Source organism: Carcharhinus amblyrhynchos, chromosome 22 (genome assembly GCF_965287045.1).
Source record: "Carcharhinus amblyrhynchos chromosome 22, sCarAmb.v2.hapA, whole genome shotgun sequence".
Taxonomy (NCBI): domain Eukaryota; kingdom Metazoa; phylum Chordata; class Chondrichthyes; order Carcharhiniformes; family Carcharhinidae; genus Carcharhinus; species Carcharhinus amblyrhynchos.
Window position 1 is genome coordinate 27,699,803 of NC_137345.1, and position 25,931 is coordinate 27,725,733.

General features: G+C 41.0%; 1 protein-coding gene across 1 annotated transcript in view; it reads left to right on the forward strand.

Annotated features, from left to right (window-relative positions):
- LOC145356899 (uncharacterized) overlaps positions 1 to 25,931 on the forward strand; it is a 46,155-nt gene that overhangs the window by 13,831 nt on the left and 6,393 nt on the right. Inside the window, exons 2-4 of the mRNA XM_080209884.1 lie at positions 968 to 1,089; positions 4,876 to 4,970; positions 6,798 to 6,924. Coding sequence (XP_080066010.1) covers positions 968 to 1,089; positions 4,876 to 4,970; positions 6,798 to 6,924 — 344 coding nt within the window. The remainder of the gene's footprint in view (positions 1 to 967; positions 1,090 to 4,875; positions 4,971 to 6,797; positions 6,925 to 25,931) is intronic.

The following is a 25,931-nucleotide window of genomic DNA, read 5'->3' on the forward strand; positions in this document are numbered from 1 at the left end:
TGGTAGGGAGTGTGGCTGGGCAGTGCCCATTGGGCAGTACCCGGCTGTTAGTGTCCACCTCACAACCTGGCAGTGCCTACCTGGCACCCTAACAGTGCTCATTTGGGCACCATTAGTGTACCAGGGCAGTAACAAGAAAGCGGGGCCTGAGCGCAGGTGAGGCCTGAGTGAGGGTGGGGCTATGATGAGGCAGTAATGCACAATAATAGGGGGCTTATGTAGGCTGGGAGCTCTGTCAGGGGAATGGTATGCAGGGGGGAGCTCTGCAAGCGGGGGGGAGTCATTGTGAGGGGGGGGCATGTGAGATGGGCGGTGGAGGGGTTATGTCGGGGTGGCATATTGGGGGTAGGCCAGTGGACTTATCAGAAGGGTCCTGATGCCCCAATGCCAGTGACCCAGGTTTGGGAGGTAGTAATGCCGCTGATGATGGAGTGAGGTGGGGTCCAATATCTGTTTCGGGGGGACAGGGTACTCAGAGATCGGGGCGTCCTGCACAATAGCACCTGAGTGCTGTAAAGCCGGCTTCCCCAACTTACTTAGGCTCCACCTCTCCTCTTGCTGAAGCAAAGCTCTCAGAAAACCTGACAGATTGCTGGAAGATTGCAGTGCCGAGTTCACCCAAAAGGCCAGTATTAAACATTCCCATATTTATACTGTGCAAATGATGTAATATCACCGATGGATGATGAGGATTTCCTTACTTATGAATAGTTATACTTTTTTCCATTGCAAATTTGGTAGAAATATATTAATTTAATTACTTGTTTCGTATGTTACGTTTCAGTCAGGTTAAGGAAAATGTCTTACCTTCAGAAAAAAAAGGTCACACACATTACTCTGTCCCTTTATAGGTCTAAGAAGGTAAAATCCTTCAGAGAAGCACTAAACGAACTGGTTCATTGTTGCTGTTTGAAATCCTTTTTTGAGTACAGATTACAACAATTTTTTTTACTATTACATTGGACAGATCGAGCATCAACACCAGTCTAAAGGTTATGCCTGGAGAAGAACAGAATACATCCGTGAATTCTAACGAGTCCTTGTTAGATTACAGCAGTACCAAAGATGAGAGTGAATCTCTTTTGAAGGGTATGGAAAATTCTGCATTGTATATCTTTGCTGTGTGAGAAGGCTGAAATTATATTCTTGCATGTTATTAATTCATAAATCGCAATTTCAAGCTAATTTTGAAATTTATCCATAATTATTTATATAAAAATCATTTATGTATTGGATAATGATTATTTATATATGTGATTTTGCTTTGTTGACAGTACTTTATTTTTGCCAGTATTTATCTGACATTTCACATTTAGATAAATTCACAAACACCACAGGCTGATTCTAAGAACCTCTGAGAGAGTGCAGGGAAGAAATTTTTAGAGGAAGTTCATTGTTGGGATAAGTGTGTCATTTGTATTATGACCATTTGCTGAGAGGTTAGAATTGATTCCCCTAATTTGGCACTCCAGGGCTGGCTGTAACAGAGTTTAGTTGTGAATTTATTGAGGATGTGCTTTTCCAATGCTGCAAGAGTGCCATTATGTATACTTTCAGATCATCAAGGATTAATCAGACAGGTTTTTTGAGTTTAAGTCGAAGAATTAGTTAAGTTATTGATCCTACATTCAGATTAAAACACATCACATAATCTGTAACTTCACTCATACATCTCACATATGCGTTGAACAGATAGCAGAACAGATACTTTTAAAATAATTTATCGTTCATGAAGAAAATAAACAAACAGAATATACGGTTAACTGTCCTTTGGCTACTCTCGATGTAGTGATTCCACGTTGTGGCTGTCTTGTTCAGTTGTCTCCCTGAGTGCAGCTACATGGAGCAGATTTCCACATTTTGTCCCCAAAGATCTTGTTTTGCAATAGATTTTGGGATGGTTACTATATAATATCCATACACAATGCTATAGAGAGCGAGAAAGAAAACTTTTTGCACCCATTCAGTATATCGTTCTGATATCTTACACTCTGACCTGGTAAACCATCCATAAAAGGTCTTGCTGGCTGTATCTTCTAGAAGAATTCAATTACTATGTCTGCTAGTTGTGGAACATGTTGTAAGTCTGATGTCTCAGAAGTTTTTGACAAATTTCAAAACATCGTGAAAGTCAACAGGAGTTGGGGGGTCAGAATTCACTGGCCATTTACACTGGCTGGATTCTCTGGTTCCACTGGTGGCACACCCTTTGCTGCAGGTTTCCCAGTGGCATGAGGAATGGGAATTCTCATTAACAACAGCAGGGTCCATCTCTCCTACCTACGTATGGTGCGCTGTCTGCCATCGCTGAGAAAACTGCTGAGGGGAAGCCAGCGAATCTCGCCTGGGATCTTTCACAATCTGCAGAAGGATTTGAATGTCTGTTCCCTTTACATTCCACCTGGATGGAATCCACATTGTATTTTATGGATGGCTAGCAGTCCCCCATTGCCTCAATAGGATTGCAGTATCTTAAAATCTAACCAGGAAAAAAAAGGCACGAGAAATGTTACCTTTTTTAAAAAAAATCCTCATAACAGCAATAAGATCAGCATCTATTGTTCAATCCTCATTTTCTTTGTGAAGGTACTGATGAACTATCTTGAACCACTGCATTTTATAAAGGAACTTCCACAGTGATGTTAGGGAGGGAAGCTTGGATTTTGACCCAGTGATGATGAAGGAATAGTGAGATTGACTCATAGAATTTACAGTACCAAAGGAGGCCATTTGGATTCTCGTGTCTATCTCAGAGTCTTGAAAGAGTTGACAAATTTAGTCCTTCACAATGCCACACATTAGTCCTCTTATCTTTTGAAAATTTAATGGCATCTACTTCCATCATCATTTAAGGTAATACATTGCTCATAATACGTCAAAAAGTAAAGTTCATGCAGGGAACAGTAAAATAAATTGAACTCACTTCATCTGAATGCACAGAGCATCCACAATAAGAGATGAACTAGTGGCACAAATAGAAATAAATGGCTTAGATTTAATTGTCATTGCAGAGGCATTACAAGGTGACCAAGCTTAGGAAATAAATATTCCAGTATGCACAACACTTTGAAAAGACAGGCAGAATGGAAAAGGAGGAGAGGTAGCCCTGTTAATAAAAAATGGCATAAGGGCATTTGTGAGAAAGGAGTTTGGTTCAGCAAATCAGTATGGGTAGAGATTAGGAATTACAAATGTAAGAAAACATTGGTGTGAATAGTTCTATTGTAGGACAGAGCATTATACAATAAATTATTGGACAGCCAGCTCCATTCTTCCAAGGATATTCATCCAAAGCATCATTCTCTGAGCCACATCTATCCTCCTTGAGGTGTCCAGAAAAAAAAACAATTACACACAATTCCCAGGAAGCTTTTTGAAAATATTCCCCCAAATTTGCATATTATGTTTTCAAATTCAGGTTAAATTAAACATTATAACACAGGAGCACAGGAAATAGGAACATGAATAGACCATTTGGCCCATTGAGCTGGCTCTGCCATTGCAACAGACCATTGAAAAAATAAGGTTTTCTTCACACTGTGTTGAGAAGATAAGTTTTGTGGCTGTTGAAAAGCTTTTCATTTGGTGAACTTAAATTATTATAGTTCCAAAGAACAATGGTTTAGAGTGGAGTGGTATAGATGCTGCATGTTTAGCAGACATTTATGGTGGAGGGACATTGTTTGGCATGAAGCCTGAATCCTTCCTTACAAGAAAGAACTGCAGGTTCTGGTAATCTGAGTGCAAAGCAGAAATAAAGTTGACCATGAAGAGAATAGTTTATATTACAGACTCATATCCCGAGAAACAATGATAGTAATAAAGCAATAAGACAGCAGAGTAAAACAGATAAGGAAGTTTACTGATCGGGTCAAGTTCAATTGATTCTCACCCAGGGTCTAAAATGATTCAGTAAGTCTTGGAGGGAAACCGTTAGACAATGATGGGAGACTGTGGGCCTTATTTTACCATTTTGATTCTAAATGTTGGGCGGCCTTGAAACTGGGACTTCTAGACCTATTCTCAGGTGCCCCCATAAGCACTCTGTTTGCAAAAATATCAGTGATTCTGAATCGCGCTGCACAAGGCTGTCGGAGCTTAACACACCCAAAACCCTGCAGCTTTGATCAGCGCCTCCAACTGCACATGCGCAAAAAAAAGATTGCAGCTCCCCTGCCACATTGCTCCCGGGCTGGATAATGCCTCCCCCTGGCCCTCACAGACATTGCCCCACCCCACAAGCATAACTGACCCCCTTATCCCCCCAGCCCCTCTGCCACCCAGACTAATTGCAGGCCGCTCCCCCCTTCCCCCTCATTGATCTCAGACAATGTGGCAGCAGACCCCGCTTCCCCCTCACTGATCTCATGCAGAGTGGCAGCAGACCTCCCTCTTTTCCCTCACTGATCTCAGGCAGAGTGGCAGCAGACCCTCCCTTAGAGTGAAGAGCTGTCAGACCCATCATACTCCCCCACCAATCTCAAGCAGAGAGCCGTCGGATGCTCAGCACTTAACTCCTCGTTAACTGAAGTACCTAAATCAGACATTGTAGAGCATGCCTGTTTCATGTTGATTCTGGATAGGTGAATATGGTGGGAAAGGGGGAAGTGCCAGTTGGGTATGCAGCCCATAAAGTCAATTTAAATGCATGCATTAAAATGGCCATCGCGCCGTAATCCCAATCGTGGCCATTTTCGAGTGTTGGTCAAGGGGAAATGGACACAGAGGTGAGCGTGGATCGTGTTACTCGCCTCACGCTCGACTTTACCAAGTTTTCACCCCCAAAAGTGGGTGCAACTTGATGGTTAAATTGGGCCTTATGTTTATTTTAGAAATGGTTTAAAATGCAAATAAACTTTGTTTTTGGACTTACAGATCAGCCGAAGGAGAACAACCTAAAAATGTCATTCTCCCCATGGAGCAAGTTGTTGAATATGTACAGCAAGATGAAAAAATCCCCAATTCCTAAAGTAGGTTTGTTTTACTTTTAGTGATAAATTTCAGACTTATTATCATGCTGCTTTCGCCTGGCACTGTTAGTACTGAAAGGTCCAAGATGAATTTCTTACACCGTCAATATGTAATGCATTGAATGGCGAGGAAAGGTGAGAGTGACAACCCTTGACATTTGACCAACCATGGCATTAAGGAGCCCTAGCAAATTTGAAGTCACTGGGAAACAGAGGAAAACTTCTCCACTGGTGCCATGCCTAGCACAAAGGAAGATGGTTGTGGTTATTGGAAGTCAGTCGTCTCAGTGCCTAGATATCGCTACAGGAATTTATCAGGATACTTGACCCAACTATCTGCAGCTGTTTCATAATCATTAAGTCATAGAGTTTTATAGCGCAAAAAGTGGCCGGCTGGCCTATTGTTTGTCCTAGCTATCAAGCACCTATCCATTCTAATCTCATTTTCCAGCACTCGGTCTGTAACCTTATATGCTATGATGTTTTAAGTGCTCACCTAAATACTTCTTAAATGTTGTGAAGGTCATTAGGTCGGAAATGGGGCTGTTCGCTGCTGATTGGATGGTGTTCAATGCCATTAGCAGTTTCTCAGATATTGAAGCAATCTTATACAGCAAGACCTGGATAATATTCAGGCTTGGATGATGAGTGGCAAGTAACTTTTTCTCTACACAAATGCTAGGCAATGACCATCTGCAACAAATAATAATCTATCCATCTCCCCTTGACATTCAACAGTGTTACCATTGTTGAATCGTCCAACATCAACATCCTGGATGTTACCATTGATCATAAATTGAACTGGACCAGCTATATAAATACAGTGGCTACAAGAACAAATTGGATTTATGATGGATACAGGAAATAAAGCCACTTGTATGATTTGTTGTTTTCTGCAACATTTGTATAACATCAAATTATAGGGCACAGGAGGAGCCCATTTAGCTCATTGTATCTGTTGGCATTTTGAAAGAGCTGTCCAGTTAATCCTATTCTCATGCTCCTTCCCAAAGTCATATGTTTCTCTTTTCTTTTAAGTATTTATCTAATTACTTTTGAAAGTTACTATTGAATCTGCTTCCACAATCCTCCTACACAGCGCATTCCAGAGCACAACAATAACATCCTCAGGTCACCTGCCAATCACCTTAAATTTGTGTCCTCTGCTTACTGACTTTTCTACCACTGCCAACAATTTCTTCTTCGGTACTCTATCAAAACCATTCATGATTTTCAACATCTCTTGCAAATCTCTCAACCTCCTCAGTTTGAAAAGAATAGCATTAATGTCTTGAGTACATAATCCAGTATTGTACTGAGGGAATGCTGCGCTGCTAGAGATATCACATTTTGCTAAGATGGCAAACTGAGGCCACATCTTTTTATTTAGATGGATATGAAAGATTCACGACAGTATTCAAAGAAGTGTGGGTTAGTGTGCTGTCAGTTTGCACCACCAAATAAAATAAGTGGTTACGGCTGTTTCCTCACTGCTGTTTGGAGGGCCTTGTTTTGTGCAAGTTGGTTTCCAAGTTTTGTAAATATAACAAAGAAGTAATGAGTTAGCCAGAGCAGCATAAGAGGCGTCTTGAGGATGTAATAGGTGCCATATAAATGCACATTTGTTATTTCTGTAAAGTGCTTTGAGACGATTTTTGATGGACATAGTGCAATTCCACTTAAACGCAAGCTTTTTTATAATGTGTGCTACACCTAACTCACGAGTGCTCCATATTCTGTCTTTGTGCTCCTTGTTTGTGATGGAAAGGTTACAATTTATTTCTTTTAGGCTAACGAAGTAACATTCCAATATAATTATCATTCCAGTTCCACAGTAAAGAGAACTCACAGGAACTTCTAAAAGAAGATGGCCAACGCATTCAACTGATAGTCTACAGATGTAATGAATCAAATCCTCTGGTTTTCAGTCATTTTAGAACTACTGATTCAGTGGGTAAGATGAATGTATATTTAAGTGTGGAAACAGTTTGATTGAAGTGTATTTCCAGGGCCACAGGGAGACAAGAAGCATTAGTGTGATGTGTTCTTACATAAATTACTTGATTCATGAACTGTACAACACAAATTTCTATTCTCTTGAGATTTACAATAGTTTTTCCTTGAAGGGAAAAGAAAAAGTGTTGTCACACATCAGTTGGGACAATCGAACCAATCAGTAAAATCCATCATTATAACAGCATTCGCAGTTATTCCTTCTGATGCTGCTGTATTTATTATCATGGACCGACACTGCTGTCTCAAAGGGACAGGGACCCAGGTTCGATTCCTAGCTTGGGTCACTATCTGTGCAGAGTCTGCACGTTCTCCCTGTGTCTGCGTGGATTTCCTCCATGTGCTCCAGCTTCCTCCCACAGATGTGCTGGTTAGGTGCACTGGCCATGCTAAATTCTGAAGTGCTGAAGTGCGATGACAGGACTTTTCACAATTCCTTCAGTGCAGTGTTAATGTAAGCCTACTTGTGACACTAATAAATAAACTTAACTTTAAACAATGTTAAAAATATGTTGTTTAAAATCTGAATTCTTAGTTTTCATCAGTCATTACCTATTACTGCTTATACTGTTGCCAGCAGTATAGAGGTAATTCCACACTCCCTGCTTGATAAAGATTCTCTGATTCATACTCTCATCATGGCATCCCTGCTAAATGTCAGAATCTCTCCTTGCTTGTCTTGCTAGCAATTTTTGGTTGTAGCCAGTGGGCTACTTAGGAACCTGAATCAAAATGACAAATGACAAACATTGAAATCTGTCATTTCTTGTTCAAGGCCAATTTTAAAACTATCTAAGGAGAAAATCTTTATGTGAAATTGTTTCTGTGTAGACAAACCTCTGAAACTGTCAAAAAAAAAGATTGTGTGGTTTTGAAAAGTCTGATTATACTGTGTTTACCCAAGTTCCAGGGAGGTGTTGCTGAACCTCATTGAGAATAAAAACAACTTGCACAAGGGAAGTATACTGGCTGTGGCAACATTGCTGTTTATTATTTATTGCTCTGAAGAAAGCAGCAAGTTCACTTTTAACCACTGTAAACAGTGATTCAATTTTAAGCAGCTCTTTTAGAATGAATGGCACTGAAACCATCCAAAGATGTGTGGGTTAGGTTGATTGGCAATGCTAAATTTACAATGGTGTCAGGGAATTAGCAGGGTAAATATGTGGTGTTATGGGGATAGGGCCTGGGTGGAATTGTGGTTAGTGCAGATTCAATGTGCCAAATGGCTTCCTTCTGCACTGTAGAGATTCTATGATTCTATCAGCTACCCATCGGAAGAACAAGAGAATGATAAAAAAACCCGACATCTGGACATTGGACCCCATCAGTCATCACTCTATGAAACAGCTGAGGAGTTTTAATATTTGATCATGGTGATTTGAACAACATGAGCAAAGGTACCTTTATTCCCATCCTAGTTGCTCTGAGAAAGTGGTGGGCCTCATAAGAACATAAGAACTAGGAGCAGGAGGTGGTTCAGTCCCTCGAGCTTGTTCTACCATTTAATACAATCACAGCTGATCTCATCCCGGCATCAACTCCACTTTTCTGCCCATTCTCCCTAACCCTTCAACCTATTACTAATTAAAAGTCTGTCGATCTCCTTCATAAATTTACTCAATGTCGGGCATCCATTGCAGAGAATTCCACAGAATCACAATCCTTTGAGGGGAGTAGTGTCTCCTCATCTCTGATATAATTCTGCGACCCCAATCCTAAAACTAAGGGTCCAATTTTACCATCAGGTTGTGCCCATTTTTGGGTATGAAAACTTGATAAAGTTGGGTGTGAGGCCAATAGCACGATCCATGACGCCTCTTCACCAATGGCAGGAAATGGCCATGATCGAGACCGCACCTGAAACCAGTGCGACGGCAATTTAAATACATTTGAATGCATTTATATTGAATTAATGGCTAGATGGCCAACTTTACTAGCATTTCCCCCTTTATCTCTGCATTTGCCAATCAGGAATCAGTGCAAATCAGACATGCTCAATTGTTTCGGGTGTTCCATTGGTGAGGGTTAATGAGAAGGTAAGTGCACAGTGTCCAATGGTTCTCTGCTACTCATGGGTGTCCTGTTGTGTAGCCATTTTCTGTCTCAGGTCGGTGGCGTCTCTGCGAGTCGGTGGGGGTTGGGGGGGCTATTGCTCTGCAGAGTCTCAGATGTCCAACTTGCAGCATGGACCTGGGTCTCAGCGCTGACTTCAGGTCTTGCTGCTGGGTCCTAGTGCACTCGACACTCTTCCAGCTGAAGGATGTGCAAATTGCACTGCTGCAGCCTCTCAACTGCCCAAGGAGCTATGGTTATGGGGAGCATGTGGCTGGGGGAATTGGGGGGTTGTGATTGTAGGGAGCAGGTGGCTGGGGGGTGGGGAGCGGCTGTGACTGTGGATGTGCTAGGGGCAAGCAGCGTTCCTTAGCCCCTACATGTGTTCCTCTTCAGCACCCCCCCCCCCCCACCCTTTCAGAGTGATGAGGCTTTTTCTATGTAACCAATAGATCTAGCTGTTCTTTTGGTTGCTGCTGGAGCTGAAGGGGATGAACAGGAGGAAGAATTGCAGGCACAGGGGGTGCGGACCTTACCACTTCCAGGACCAGAGGGAGACAACCACCAGAGGCAGGAAATGGTCACCACTCACCCAGGGGGTGGGGGTGGGGGGTTTGTCGGAGAAGGAGGGAACAGAGATCCCAACAGTTCGTTGCACGAGTATACTTCGAGCAGATATCGGACACTGTTTGCTGCTGATGTCTCTGTCTCCAAAAGGAGACTGTGCAACATTATAACCAATGGGTCTACTATCTCTGCTGCCATTTCTTTTAATATCCTAAGTGACTTGTCTGCCTTCAATCTCGATAGCTTGTTGAGCTCCCTATTGATGATGATTGATTGTTCTAAGTTCTTCCCTTTTTGCCTCCTCTGCATTACCTGTTACTATTGGTATGGTACTAGTGTCCCCCACTGTGAAAACTGAGGCACAATATTGACTTAGCATCTCTGCCATTTCTGTGTTCCACACTATTAACTCTCTGGTCTCATCCACCAAGGGACCAACATTCACTTTAACTATTCCCTTTTATATACTTATAGAAGCTTTTGCTATTATTTTTTATATTTTGTGCTAGATTTCTTTCATAATTTACCTTTGTTCTTTTTGTTACTTTCTTCCTTTGTTGGTTGGTCCACGTCTTGACTATTGAGTCCTGTTCTGGTCACTGAGGCATAAAGGACACTTAAGCACTTGAGAGTTGAGAGAAGAGCCAAAAGCCTGATCTCCATTTTCAGAGGTGCAACTTGTGAGAAAGACAGGTTAAACTTGGACTTTTCAGCCTTGAATGGAAATGTCTAAGGGGTGATCTTATAACAGCACAGTTTACAAGATAGAAAATCTGTTATCATCATTGTGGATCTTAGATGAGGTTGTCTGTGGTCTGGATTTGCAGATACTGCTGGATATAAGGCTTTTTGGTAAACTTCAGCATTTATTGAACATTCTACTAAATTACGTACAGCTTAGCATGAAGCTCTATATGGAACTATTTCCCCTCATACTCTGTTGTTATGTGATCTTATATCACTGATGATGTAGATTATGTCCATATTTAACATTAACTTTTTATACCACATCAACCTCCAAGTCTTTGACTCTATTAAATACATTATTTACATTATCCTACATCAGTCTTGAAGTCTCTGTCTTCATCCCTGGTTCACAGAGATAGGTTTCACCAATCTCCCTGATCATGGTCTCAGCTTTCTCAAAGGTTGTATAGGGTTCAAGTTCTTTTGAATTCTGTAGAGTAATATATGAATCATTAGAGACTATTAATTCTCTGTTCAGGTTGTCTTCCTGATCATATGGGTAGTTAATCAATTCCATGGATTGTCTTCTTCACATAGATATAAACATGCTTTGGTTTCTTCTCGCTATCCCATTTTTAAACTCTACAAAATAAGATTTAATATCTTTTTCAAAATTTGGCCTTTGTGATTCTAGTCACAAATTCAGACCTGGTTAGAGTTTTAGTAAATCATGTACCCTGGGGTGTTGATTATGGTTTCTGGCTTGATTTGCACAGTGCTCATCCTCCTCCTTATTATCTTTATTTCTGCCATTTTGAGACATGGTGGCACCGTGGCATAGTAGTTAGCACTGCTGCCTCACAGTGCCAGGGACCTGGGTTCAAATCCGGCCTCGGGTGACTGTATGGAGTTTGCACATTCTCCACGTGTCTGTGTGGGTTTCCTCCGGGTGCCTCGGCCTCCTCCCACGGTCCAAAGATGTGCGGGTTAAATTGATTGGTAATGCTAAATTGCCCCTAATTGTCAGGGGGATTATTTATTATTATTATGCAAGGTAAATACATTGTATTATAGGGATAGGGCTTGGATGGGATTGTTGTCGGTGCAGACCTGGTGAGTTGACCTGCATTGTAGGGATCCTATGTGTGGAAGAACACACAGAGAAGTTGGGTCCACAGTTGTTTTCACAGCAGACGTATTGATGGAGCCAAACCATTCTGAAATGGTGCGGAATGTTAGCTTAACAATGCTCAGTTGATATCATCAGTTTTCTTTAACAAAGCTTTTACCATGCCTACTGCTCTTTTGGCCTCTTCCTTAACTCAGGGGTATCTAGTTCTGTGATGAATCCATGGTGTCCTTTGAACCTCTTAAAAACTTCTTCTCAAACTGTGAGCCAGTGTCCGAAAGAACTAGCTCTGGAGTGCTATGCATAGCAAATATTTCTTTTAGTAATTTATTTGGACCATGAAAATATTTAACCTCAATCCATCTGAAATATTAGTCAACAACTATGCTAAATGTCTCCACCTTGCGCTTAAAAAGGTAATCCTGAGCTGCTTCCAAAGTCTGGATGGAAATGAGGGTACAATGTGTTTCTGTTTGCTTCTGTTCATGGTGATACAGCTTGAAATCATTTTCTCTATTGGTTTTGAGATCACAGGCCACCAGACAGGATTTGGGGCTCTGGCACAACATTTCATAATGTGTGAGTGCCTGTGGTTTGTTTTCTCTAAAGCATCTTGAGTCTGAGGGACTTTGGATGTTACAAATCTCTCATTGTAAATAAAAAGTTAACCATGTGTAACAACACTGCACCTTTAAGAAATGCATTTGCGTCATGTTTCTTGTGCAGGATTTGTTTTAGCAGTCAGCTCTAATAACTGGTGTTCCTTTGTCTGTACCCAGCAGTCCATGGTGTTACTGCAGCAGTATAATTGATCTTAATTGCTGGAATGTTTGCCTTAATCTGGGATAACATAGTGTTGTTATTTTAGTGTTTTCCCTGGGGTTTTTCAGAGTAAGACTTGATTAGGTTAATTTGACATAAAAATCATGTCACTCAGCAGGTCTAGGCCTGCAGAGAGAAGTCAGATCAGTTGCTGCTTGGGATCTTTAGAGAGAAGTAGCTCTGTCTGTGTCTCTGTCTCTCTCTGGATTTGGAAACTGGGAACTGCCAGGAAATAAATTATTTTTCCCTGGCGGCTGTTGTACGGGAGTTAGAATTCAGGTGTCTTTCTGTATCTGTCCAGAGGGTTAAAAGGCTGAAAACATAGCATCCACATGAGCATATTTGTTTTTGTGCTGATTCTGAAGAAGGATGTATGTTTGTGCGGACATTGCTTACACTGCTGTTAAGAATTATACCTTGTTATGTTTAAGTATTTCAATTGATAAAAGTTATGCTAATTCTTATTGTTATATTTTAACTGTGTTGTTAAAGTTTGTTTTAATAAATGCTTACTAGTGGATCAGTCGAATCATACCTGGAATGAAATCCTAATACCAAAATCAAAAAAATTGGGGTCTAGGCTAACTTCATCATATATCTTGGAGTTTTTGATCTGGTCCCTAACACATGACAGTGTCTTTGTTGCTTCAAGTATTGTTTCAGGATGAGATTATTTGGAACACATTCTGGCTATCAATTGATGCAGCATTTTCTAATTTTAACATATTCTTCAGCTGCTTTTTGTGCCTTCCATTTAGCCACTGTGTTGTTGTTGGCAGGAATTGTGTGGCCAATGAGTTATGGGAACGTACAGCAACAAAATTCATTTCCTCTTGTTCAAGCCTTACAACAGGAATGTGTGACAATGCACCCACTGTTGTTTTTTTTGTTTTCTTTGGCATGTTTGTCTATCAGTTCCTTGCTACATGCAAGCTGTTCTTCCCAGTAATGGACTCAGGGATCCTTCACTTGTTGTTTATGTGAAACCGTGTTTCTGGATTTCTCAAGATAGCCTAATGGTTCTGTCATATTCTTGTGCTCCCAGTCCATAGCACTTGTTTCAATCTTCTCAAAATCTCTGAATAATGCTGGAAATTCTTTCCTTGAACTCTGAAGGTTGTCCTGTCTTCCCAATTCATTCATCTACTTTGTAGAAGTATTATAGATCTGTGCAAGATTTTCAACTTAACAGTGAACACACTTGATTTTGGGTCACTTAATGGAGTTTCTGTGATTTTTCCTCCTTTGTCCTGAAGTATAACCATCAACAGTCCTTTGACGTTCAGCTGAATGCCTCCTGGACCATGGGGTTATACAGTCGATGGGTGGAAGATGTTTTGCTTTAGCCACTGTTTTGAAAGAATTGAAACTCCTGCTCCAGTGTCTAATCTGAGGTTTATTTTTATGTCCACAGACCATCATGCTGTAACTTTTTCCTTCTTTTGGATTAGGTGTGCTACCACTTCTGTGTTCTAGAACCTGCATAGAGTCAACAAATTTTCTCCACAAGATTTCTTTGTTGCCTCATATAAATAATTGATTTGTTTTCTCACGTCTGTCTGCCTTCTTAATGGCACAATCTTTGAGAGAATAAAATTTACCCTCCACTGCAGAACATCTGATAAATACTGCTTGGTGACTTCTGCAACAATGTTAGTCCAAATTAATTAATCTTGCAGGGCTCCACATTCATAATTCTCAACTAATCAATAGAAATTGTTAGCAAAGGAATCAACACTCTGTCCCAAACTTTGGGCACATCAGTTGAACTTCTGTCTGTCTCTTAATTTATGCCCTGTCTGCCCATTGTGTCATCTGCACGACTGCGTGTAGAGCAGAGAAAGGTACTGACATATTTCTTGCCAGTATGCTCTGCTACTCCCAAAGCTCAATACCTAGTAAGCCTATAACACCAGTTTTATCACTTCCTGGCTTGATCTGGGTCTTCCACATGATCAAAGCACGGTAAAAAAGGTAAATTTTTTGCATTGCCTTTCTTCACATTAACTTTTCTTTGAGTTGTGTTGGCAATTTTTCCAAAGTATCCTTGTTCTGTAAACATTTGTCTTGCTGCTTCCTCCAGGCAGTGGACCCTTGGTGCTTTTTCTATCATGGTATCCGCTGTCACTATCTTTTATCATCATTGTGCGTTTTAGATGGGGTTACCTGTGATCTGAATTTATGGATATTGCTGGAGAAAAGTAAACTTTGCTTTCCTTTGAATATTGCAGTAAAAATGTACAGATTAAGTCTTAGCACTGGGCTCGTCATAGAACTATCTCTCATCTCTGATGTCATGTGATCACATATCACTGATGATGTATACTGTCTATTTACATGTTTAACATTAATCTTTATACTACAGTAAATGGTAACAGAAGAGATACTTTGAGAAATTACTGTTAATTGCAAGAGTAGAATAACAAGACACAGGTTCAAACTAGCAACAGGAAAATTTAACACTATTATCCGAAAGTTTTCTATCCATAAAAAAAAATGATGAATATATGGGCTGGGATTTCCCAGCCGTTCATGCTCCACTGCCACTGCAAGCAAGGTTGGAGAATTTGGCAATTATCTATTTGTTGCAGTAGCACCAGATAATCCTGCTAGTCGGGAAATCCCAGCCATGGAATGGATTTTCAGGTAGACTAAGGGGTGCAGCCACCTCCCCCGTCCCGTGCCATTTCCAAAGCAATTGGGTGCTGCAGTGGGGTGAAGCTGCTGAAGTCAGATTTAGAGATTTTTTATGAGGGTGAACTAAGGTGTGCTGCATAATTTTCGTCACCTGTAATTATTTAGTGTTCTTATGAAATGGGCGACCAGATCTTCATCTTGACCACCCGATATCATAGTCTGGCTGGAGGTTTGCCAGCCTTTTATCAAACCTGCATGATTCTTATCCCAATAATTTTAAAGGAATTAAATGAGGATGATTCTCTGAAGGATGAACAATCCCTGTGCCAGGTTACTACTCAGACAGGGGAGATGAATGTGGTATGGGTTCTTTTCCTGCCCACTGGTCAGCACCAGGCATGGTGACTCCTCACTCTCTTCTCTCTACATTCCTGTTTCACCACCCACAATTATTTCGCTGCTCTGCTCTCTGGCGAATTGAATCGCTTCATCCTCTGCAAGTCTGAGTATCCTAATACAGGGAACTCCTCCAGTTGCTTTTGCCTGTTCTTTAACACAATGTGTCATTTTCTTCTACACATGATACGGGATTTCCGCTTCCTGCATGGCTTGTTTCACAGTGATGGAAGTGGGCCGCCATTAGCTGGCAGAGGGATCTTCTGATCCTTCTGCTGTCAGCAGGTTTTTCTGTTGTTCATACCCTCCACCACTGGGAAACCTGGGGGTCGCCATTGGAGAGAACAGCCAGAACATTTCAGCCTAGTCTTAGCTCATTGAATCACAGAAATATTATAGTGCAGAAGAAGGCCAATTGGCTCATCTTGTCTGCACCAGCAGTTTAAATGAGCATTATTCCTGATTGCCATTCCCCCGTCTTTTCCCTGCACCCCTGTGCATTTGTTTCTATTCAAATAATCATCTAATGCCATCTAAGAATGCCTCAATTGAACCTGTCTCCCCTACACTTCCAGACAGTGCATTCTGGACCTGAAACACTCAATGAAAAAGTTTTTTCTCACATCACATTTGCTTCTTTTACAAATAACCTTAAAACTGTCCTCTCTCCTTCTTGTTACCTTTACAATTGGAAACAGTTATTCCTCATCTACTCTGTTCAGCCCTCTCATGATTTTAAACATCTCTACTGACTATCGTCTGAGCCTTCTTCAGTTCGAGGAGAACTGTAAACTATTCGCATAACTGAAATGTCTCATTCTTCCTATAGAGTGGCACCCAGAACTGTACACAGTATTCCAGCTGAGGTCTAACAAGTGTCTTGTACAAGTTCAGCATAACTTCCTTGCTTTTGTACTCTATACCCCCATTGATAAAGCCCATGCTACATGCTTTATTAACTGCTCTCTTTAATTCATTGTCAACTTCAATGATTTATGCAGTTATATGCCTATGGTCTTCTGCTCCTGGAGCCCTTTAAGAATTTTACCCCTTGTTTTATATTGAGTCTCCATGTTCCTCCTATCAAAATGCATTACCTTACAATTCTCTGTATTGAACTTAACTGCTACCTATTTGCTCACTCCACCAATGTATTTATGTCCTTTTGAAGTTTGACAGTGTCCACTTCATAGTTTACTCCCAAGTTTTGCAACATCTGCAAATTTTAAAATTGGCCCCTGCACACCAAAATCTAGATCATTAATATATATCAGGAAAAGCAAGAGTCCTAACATTGACCCCTGGGGAATCCCACAACAAACCTTCCTCCAAACCATAAAATATTAATTGACTGTTACTCGCTGCTTCCTATTTTTCAGTTAATTTTGTAGCTGCTTTGCTATTGTCTCTTTTATTCCATGAACTATAATTTTTCTCACAAGTCTGTCATGTGGCACTGTATCAAATGCTTTTTGAAAGTCCTTGGACATGCATCAACAGCATTACCCTCAACAATCATTCCTACTAAATCTTCAAAAATCTCTAGTACATCCAGAGATGTGTGGGTTAGGTGCATTGGTCATGCAAAATTGTCACTTAGTGTCCCAAGATGTATAGGTTAAAGGGATTAGCGGGGTCGACATGTGGGATTGCGGAGATAGGGCCTGGTTGGGATTATTGTTGGTGCAGACTCAGTGGGCCAAATGGCTTTCTTCTGCACTGTAGGGTTTCTATGATTCTAAGGTAGGTAAACACAATTTTCTGTTTAGAAATCTGTGCATACTCTTCCTAATCAACCCACTTTGTTCTACATGACTCCATTTCTATCCCACATAATTATTTCTCAATGCTTGTCTGTCATTGATGACTAGTCTGCAATTGCTGGAGCCATCTATACAACTGTTTTTGAACCAAGACATAACATCTGCAATTCTCCAATCCTCTGACACCTTCCCTGAATCTGGACAAGACTCAAAGAATATACCCAGTGCTCCTCCAATTGCCTTTTTTGCTTCCTTCAATACTCTTGCATGCATCGCAACTGGTCCAATTGCTTTGTCAACTTTAAATACTGACAGTCTATTCAATACTTCTTCCTTACCAATTCTGAATCCTTCTAGGGACAGAGTTTCCTTGTCTGTCACCAAGTCCTGGGTAGTACCTACCTCCTGGAAGGATGGCTACAAAATATTCATTTAATATCTCAACAATGCTACCAGCCTCCATCAGTAAATTCCTTTTTGGGCCCCTCATCACCCCTGTTCCTTCTTTTACCGTCCTTTTACTACTTACATGCCTATAGAAGATTTTGGAATTTTCCTTTATTACGGCTGCCAATCTTTTCTTGTAATCCCTCTTTGCTTCTCCAATGTGCTTTTTGACCTCCCTCAGAATCTTCTATATTCTTCTTGGTTCACAACTGATAAGCACACGGTCTCTTCCTTATCTTAGTTTCCAAGTCAATTTTCATCCATAGAGCTCTTGACTTGTTTGGTCTACCTTTCCCTTTGAAGGGAATATATCTTGACTGTGACCATTTCTGTTTTGCAGGTAGCCTATTGTTCAGTTATGGTTTTTCCTGCCAACGCTTTGTTCCAGTTGAGTCAGCCCAGCTTTGTTCTTGCCCCATTGAAATTGGTTCTTGCCTAGTTAATTATTTTTAATCTGAATTACCTATTATTCTCATTGAACATTTAGCTCATTTACCAGTATCTTGGAAATATGAGCCTGCAAATTCTGGTCCACATACATCTAGGCATCATGATGTATCTGCTGTTCTACTCTTGCAATTAATAGTAATGCTTTCGACTGCTACTTGTTCTCTCCCCTCATCAGAATCTCCCTGATGGTGTGGAGTGGGTCATTAACCCTTTTCATGAGTTGTAGTCAGTTGCACCTGTGAACTGTACAAACGCTTACCTCAGCTGCAATCTCCATCCAGGCTTCCTTTGTCAGGCAGGAAGTGTTCCTGATGCTATCGATGGGGAATAGCTCCTCCTGCCATTCCTGAACAGCCTGGAAGGGAACCTGAGATATTTGACCTCTGAGTGTGGAGGTCAATGTGATGTGGCTGGAGTTCCTGCCAGCTTCTACCATATCAATGCTGTTGACTTTAAGCACTGAAGGCATATCTGGGTGCCACTTATGGCACCCTGACCTATGACCCCATCAACTTCCTGCCTGCCTCCTTTGAATAATTGACCAGATACTGTGCAGCTGCATTTTTTGTTATTGGCCAAGCCTTGTGTCTCTGCAGATTTTATTGGTCAGCCATCAGACAAAGTTCCACCCACTTCCACATCCATGATTGGCAACTGCATGAGGAAAACAAAATTTCACCCACAATTTCTGTTTTGTTAAAGTTTTATGTTGTTGAATGACTTAGAACAAGCATATAATTGTCTTTATTCCTCTCGGCAGTTTTCAAAATTACAACACTGAAAGATAGCCTGTGGTATAATTGGCAGGACAGAAATTACAGATAATTGCTATTCATTGCTATGAGCACCTGTTATTTAGTTCAGCACCATTAAAAATATAAAAGTCAGGGAAAGATGAGAAAACAAAGTATTTTCTTCAAACAATTGGTTTCCCATATAATGAAATCCTTTGTACTGTACTCTCATTTTTGTCTGGCATTCGTACAAAAGACTTTGTGTAGCGTTTATGTAATATCCCACACATAGGGAAATGTCCAAAGGTGCTTCATAGGAGTTTTAGTAGACAAAAATCTGACACTGAGCAAAAGAAGGAGACTGGGACCATTGACTGAATCCCTTGGTCAAAGAGCACAATTTCAGAGGATGTCCTAAAGAAAAGAAAGGTGGAGAGGCTTTGGGAATGGAATCTAGAGCTTAAGATCGAGATGGTTGAGATGATGGCTGCCAATGGTGGGGCGTGGATGCTGGGGATATATAGGGAGGCCAGTGTTGGAGGATCAGAGGATTGTAAAGGCTGTTGTAGGTTAGAGAGATAGGGAGGAGTGAATTCATGAATGCATTGGAACATAAAGATGAAAAATCTGAATTTTAAGCATTGATGGACCAGGAGCCAATGAATGTTAGTGAGGAATGATAGGTGAAAAGGACTTGCAGAAAACCAGTGGTAGATTTGTGAATGAGCTTGAGTTTATAGAGAGTGAAAGACAAGAGACTTAGAATAGAAAAGAATCCCTAAAGTCCAGAAGGAGGTCATTTAGCCCATTGAGCTTGCACCAACAATGATCCCATCCAGGAGCTATCCCTGTAACCCTACATATTTAACCTGCTAATCCCCCTGACATGAAGGAGCAATTTAGCTTTACCAATCAACCTGCACATCTTTGGAGTGTGGAAGGAGACCCACACAGACATGGGTAGAATGGGGGCAATTTAGTTTTACCAATCAACCTAATGTGCACATCTTTGGAGTGTGGAAGGAAACTCATGCAGACACAGATAGAACGTGCAAACTCCACACGGACAGTCACCCGAGGCCAGAATTGAATCCAGGTCCGTGGCACTGTGAGGCAGCAGTGCTAACCACTGCACCACTGTGTTGCCCCCGAGTTGTCAAGATGATGGTGGATTAGTTGAGTCTGCAGGTAACAAAAGCCTATGAAGCATTTCCGGTTTCCTCAGTCAATGATGGAATTCTCTGGGGCAACCTATATTTTGGAAACAAAAGGAGTAGGCCATCCAGCTCAAAGAGCTGAGTCTATTAGATGATGAATTATACGTACCACTACTTCATCTTCCCAGTTTTTTAAAATCTTGATCCACTTACCTTGCAACAATCTAACTTGGCTCTGGAGTCTCCTGCTAGTGGAAGGAGTTTCCTGTAGCTATTTTATCAAATTCCTTAATCACTTTAAATACTTTGATTTTAAATACCACTCAAGGTAATTTGTGTTTTGTATGCCCCTATGGACTAAGGCTGTATGAAGAATCAGGAGGTAGGCTTGGTAACTTTAACAGCGGGAGCTCTTTATTTGGGGTGTGCACTGATTCACAGTCAAGTCTAAGGCTGTTCAGCAGAGTCTCACACTGGGAGGAGCTAATTGCCCAGGGATCACCTGACCTGCATGCTCAAAGGGGCAGTTTGCATCCCAAACCCTAACATGAAACCTGTATAAATATATCATAGTTTGCACCAAGTCTTCATTCTGGTGAATTTGCATTGCATCCTGTCTAAGCTCAACATACCTTTCTTGAGGTTCTATGTTTAATGCAGTTCAATGCAGTACTGCAGATAGAACATAGAACATAGAACATTACAGCGCAGAACAGACCCTTCGGCCCACGATGTTGCGCCGACCAGTTTTTTTTAAAAAAAACACTGACCCACTAATCTAAACCAATCCCTTTTCGTCCATAAACCTATCCATAGATCTCTTAAACGCCCCCAAACTAGGCGCATTTACAACCGCAGCAGGCAGGGCATTCCAATCCCTCACCACCCTCTGGGTAAAGAACCTACCCCTGACATCCGTCCTATAACTACCACCCCTTAATTTAAAGCCATGCCCCCTCGTGCTAGCATTCTCCATCCGAGGAAAAAGGCTATCACTATCCACCCTATCTAAACCTCTAATCATCTTATATGTTTCAATAAGATCCCCTCTTAGCCTCCTTCTTTCCAGCGAAAACAACCCCAAATCCCTCAGTCCCTCAGATGAGGGTCTGATCAATGCTGAACCGAACTGAAGCATCATTCTCTCACTTTTGAAGTCCAGTTCTCTTGAGATAACATTTCATGAGCTTTTCTGATTACTTTTTTTCTACTTAGTTTTCAGTGATTTGTGTACATGGACACCTAAGTACTTTTGCTGCTCCACAGCTCCGAGTCTCTTACGTTTCAGTAACAATTTCAATTTGCCTTTGCCTGTTCCAAAGTGGGTGATCCTGCAGTGGCCCAACTCAAACATTTTGACATCATGTTTTGTTTTCAAATGCATTCAAAAAAGATCAGTGACGATTTGACATCATATGTTCTGATTTGGAATGAGCTTCATGCCTGCTTTTTCCCTCATTGTCCAGAATTTTCTGGTCTCACCTGCAGTGGGAATCGACATGGACAGGAATGGAAAGTTTGGAGAGTAGCCAAAAGTCCATTGAATTTCAATGAAGATTTCTGGTCCTGCCAATCCAGCCCATTTAATCTATTCACAGCCATTTGTATTGTTCTCCTCCCATCCATACAAATTACCTTCTAAATAAGTGGAAGAAACAAGTTATTACCTGTCTTGGTTGGCGCATGTAGGTTCAAATGCTGGTCTAGGCCTGGGCTTAGTCTCAAAATGTTTCCTTTAACTCCCTCACATTTTTTTCTTTTAGCTTTGATGCAGGCCACAAACTTTAACCCCAGAACGGTTTTCTAGTTTCACTCCTTCTTGCTTCTCAAAATGTGCTCATTGTGGAGGCAGGCTCCAGAAAAATGAAGATAAGGAACCTTCCTCTGGTCCCAGCATGTTTGGCCATAATCAAACAGCGCAGTGTTTTGGATAGTATGTCTTTTGATATTGAAACATAATGGAGGCATAAGGCAGAGGCTAATGCTGGAGGAAGGATAGAGGATGATCGCTAAGTCAAAGACCTGACCTGTTAGGAGATATGGGAATGTGAGCTTTACAGGCTTGGAAAGCAATAACCAAGAAGTTTGTAAGATAATTAGGAGACTGAAAAAGATAAAGTCATACCTTAAATTAAATCGAGTAGAGTAGGATAAGAAGCCAATCGTTCAAATTATTGACTTTGGGTGGCACAGTGGTCAGCACTGCTGCCTCACAGTGCCAGGGAACCGGTTTCGATTCCTGGCTTGGGTCATTGTCTCTATGGAGTTTTCACTTTCTCCCTGTGTTTGCATGGGTTTCCTTTGGGTGCTCCAGCTTCCTCTGAAAGACGTGCTGGTTAGGTGCATTGACCCAAACCAGGGTGCTGCAGTGTGGCAGCTAGAGGAATTTCACAGTACCTTCATTGCATTGTTACTTGTGACTAATGAACAGACTTTGCTTTTACTTACTTTATTAAAAAAAATCAGGAAAGAATTCTGCCGTCCTTACCAGGTCTGACCTTCATGTGACTCCAGATCCACAACAATGTAGTTGATTCTTAAGTGCCCCATGAAATTGTCTCAGAAGCCATTCAGTGCAAAGACAATTAGGGATGGGCAACAGATGCTGGTCCAGCCATGTAGCCCACATCCCACCAATGAATAAGAAAAAGAATCTCTTTTGTGCTATGAAGACTAATGAATAAATTGAATGGACTTCCAAAATGAAAGGTGGATATCACAATATTTTACCAAATTGTTGGATATTGAAATGGAGAGATCTTTAGAATGTAAAGATGTATTCATGTGGACTAAATGATCTTCCTTATCTATAACTATTCAAATATGGCAATATCAGTAAGTACAGAAAAAGTGAGAAATCTAATGCCTCAGGGATGTTTATCCAGCAGTAAAGATACTCCGAGAGCAAGCAATGAAAAATAAACTTTGCAAAGTGAATCAAAGTGAAGGTTTAATAAAGAAACTGTAGTAAGTCTTCAGAGCCAAAAGTCCCTTTGGCAAAATCTCTTTATTTACAATTCCAAAAGCACTACATAGAGTGCTGTCAGTCAGTAATCTGTCTTCAGGAGTCCATGAGGAACTGGCACTCCCAGTTAAATGATGTGGAGATGCTGGCGTTGGACTGGGGTAAACACGGTAAAGAGTCTCACAGCACCAGGTTAACATCAGAGCTCCCCACTCAACTAACGAAAGAGCAACGCTCCGAAAGCTAGTGGCGTTTGTTACCAAATAAACCTGTTTATTTGGTAATTTTTAAAATTTTTTTTTGGCAATTATTTTAAAACTTTAACCCAGTGTTGTGAGACTTCTTACTCCCAGTTAAATACGAGGAAAAGACTCCCTGATTGGCCCATCAATTGTTCATATTCCAATAAGTCAACCTCAACGGCCTGTTTGAAGTCATTACATAAACTTAATTACACCACCACTTGAGCCACATCCTGAGCCTCAAATGCTCCCCGTAATCCCCATCTGCTTCCTATTTATACTGGGTCAGCTGACCACCACATCATTTTGCCATTGGTTACATTGTTTACTGGGTCAGCTGCTCCTCACAGCATATTACCATTGCTACCATTAACAGGGGAGACTAGTGGGCTCACAAACACCGGTTTAACAAACTAATTTTTATTTTACACTTGTTATATTCCCTACTTTCAGAAGAAAGCTGCAGTGGCACCTTTTGATCAAGAATCTCAAATACTCGAATCACAATTTTAGAAGTATTTTAAACCACAATTATTTACTGACTCTCATGTATTTCCTTATAATAGGGATAATTTAAAATGTGCACAATTTATACGGAATACAGTGCCGACCACTGTCAAGTGGTAATGTTCACTGTAGCAAAAATATACCTTTCTGTTTGTATCAACAGTTATTCCCTGTTAAGTATTTTCTTTGTTGCATCTGCCAGTTGAATTATGCCTGGAAAATGTTGAAGACAGATATTCCATTAGGGGATTCTGATTGTACTGCATGTTTTTAATGACAGTAAGAAGTCTCACAGCACCCGGTTAAAGTCCAACAAGTTTATTTGATAGTAAACCCACAAGCTTTCGGAATGTTGTTCCTTTGTCAAATGAGTGGAGAACTTTCCAATCACCTGATGAAGGAACAGCGTTCCGAAAGCTTGTGGGTTTACTATCAAATAAACTTGTTGGACTTTAACCTGGTGTTGTGAGACTTCTTACTGTGTTTACCCCAGTCCAACGCCGGCATCTCCACTCCATGATTTTAGTGAGGCAGAGGAGTTGATGAGGGACAGCAAATGCAGGTGCATCAACATCTGCAGTGTTTTAGTTTGCCCCCTTACTTCCCCCCAGGAGTCATTTTTATAGACTCTTCTCGAGATGTAAGCAGAGAGAGCTGCTCGCAATGTGCTTCACAGGAGAAGAGTCCACTCAAGAACTGCACCATCTGTAATAGATTAGGTGATCAGCAGAAATTTGGAATGGGGAAAGCTCCTTGTTACACAGCTGTCTTTAGTGCCCACTATTTGAAGCAGATGAAACAAACGTGGTTGCAGATCAGCAGAAAAGGGCTATTTTCTGCAACATTTACTGCTGATCCTGCTGAGAATGCCTCCCTGCCCTCCACTTTACCAATTGCAGAGGAGTGCCTTGGGGCTTTTGCTATTCTTTGGTGGTCACCTCAGTCTGAAAGACAATTGTGCTACGCCGCTTTGTTGCAATAAAGGATGGTATTCAAAAGGGCAGTGGTTATTTGCAATATTTTATATTGCATAGCGCTTACCAACTTTTATTTCTGTCATGCTTGATGGGTTCTACAAATTTCTGTACTGAAGTAAGAATGAGTAATTCTGCCTTCTTGACACCATGAAAGTCTTCCTTATTTACAGCCAGATTTGAATTAATTGCACTAGTTTGGTGAGTTCAGGCCATGCAGCTTTCACTTGAATTTTTATTCCCACAACACATAGCACCTTGTGTAGTACACTTTCTGTAGTAGCCATTCAATTCTTCTGTATCAAAAGAAATAGCTTTTCCCCACATTTTGCCTTTGTTCTGTTGTGAGCAATTGCTCAACTTTTCTGCACTAATGCAACCTTAAACATGATCTTACTGGCCATTCACTGCAGCAAAGTTGAAGAATTTGGTGCTCATCCAAATCTCCGTTCAATACAGTAGGTCGGGAAAATCCAGCCAGCATGAATGGCTGTAACATTCTGGCTCTTATCTTTGAAGGCATGATGCACCCAATGTAAAAGCTACTGTCTTGTTGGAACTTGAAGCTCTCCAGTCAATTGTCCCAAGGGCCAAGCTTCATGGTCTTGTGGCCTATTCAAATTAGAGGCAGGAATTGACATTTGCGACATTAGCCGGAATTCTACCGCTTTGCCCGCAACAGAATTAGATTGGGTGAGAGGTGGGCAACAGAAATGTCCATTGACATTGGATGGGAATTTCCAGTCTTGCTCAAGAGAGACCATAAAATCCAGTCCACTGTTTCTGTGCACCACAAACATTGCACATCTTCCAAACATCCGAACAAGAAGCAGGCCATTCAGCCCCTCGAGCCTGCTCCACCATTTAATAAGATCATGGCTGATCTGATAGTAATCTCAAAGCTGCATTCTGCCTACCCCCAAAAACCTATCATCCCCATGTTTACCAAGAATCTATCTTCTTCTGCCTTAATAAGATTCAAAGATCTGCTTCCACTGCCTTTTCAGGGAGAGAGTTCCAAAGACTCAATACTATCTGAGTGAAAACATTTTGCCTCATCTTGGTTTTAAATGGGAGACTAGAATGATTTTAATCAGGCAATTGAGATTGGTCTGCTTGAATATTAATTCCCTGATTAAGGGACAAATTGATGGTCTAGTCAGGGAACCCCATGCTCTCTACTTAAACAAGAGTGTCAGTTCCTCTGGTGTTCTAGATATAGACTAAATATTGAGAGCACTCTGTATAGTGTTGTTGGATCTATATAGTGACTGCATACTAAGAGCACTCTGTATAGTGTTCTTGGATCTTATAACTAAAGGAATTTTGGTGAAGGGACTCCCATTTCCAAGGATTTATTTCAATGATTCCTTATTTTTAAACTGTGACGCCTAGTCCTAGATCTTAACCACAATT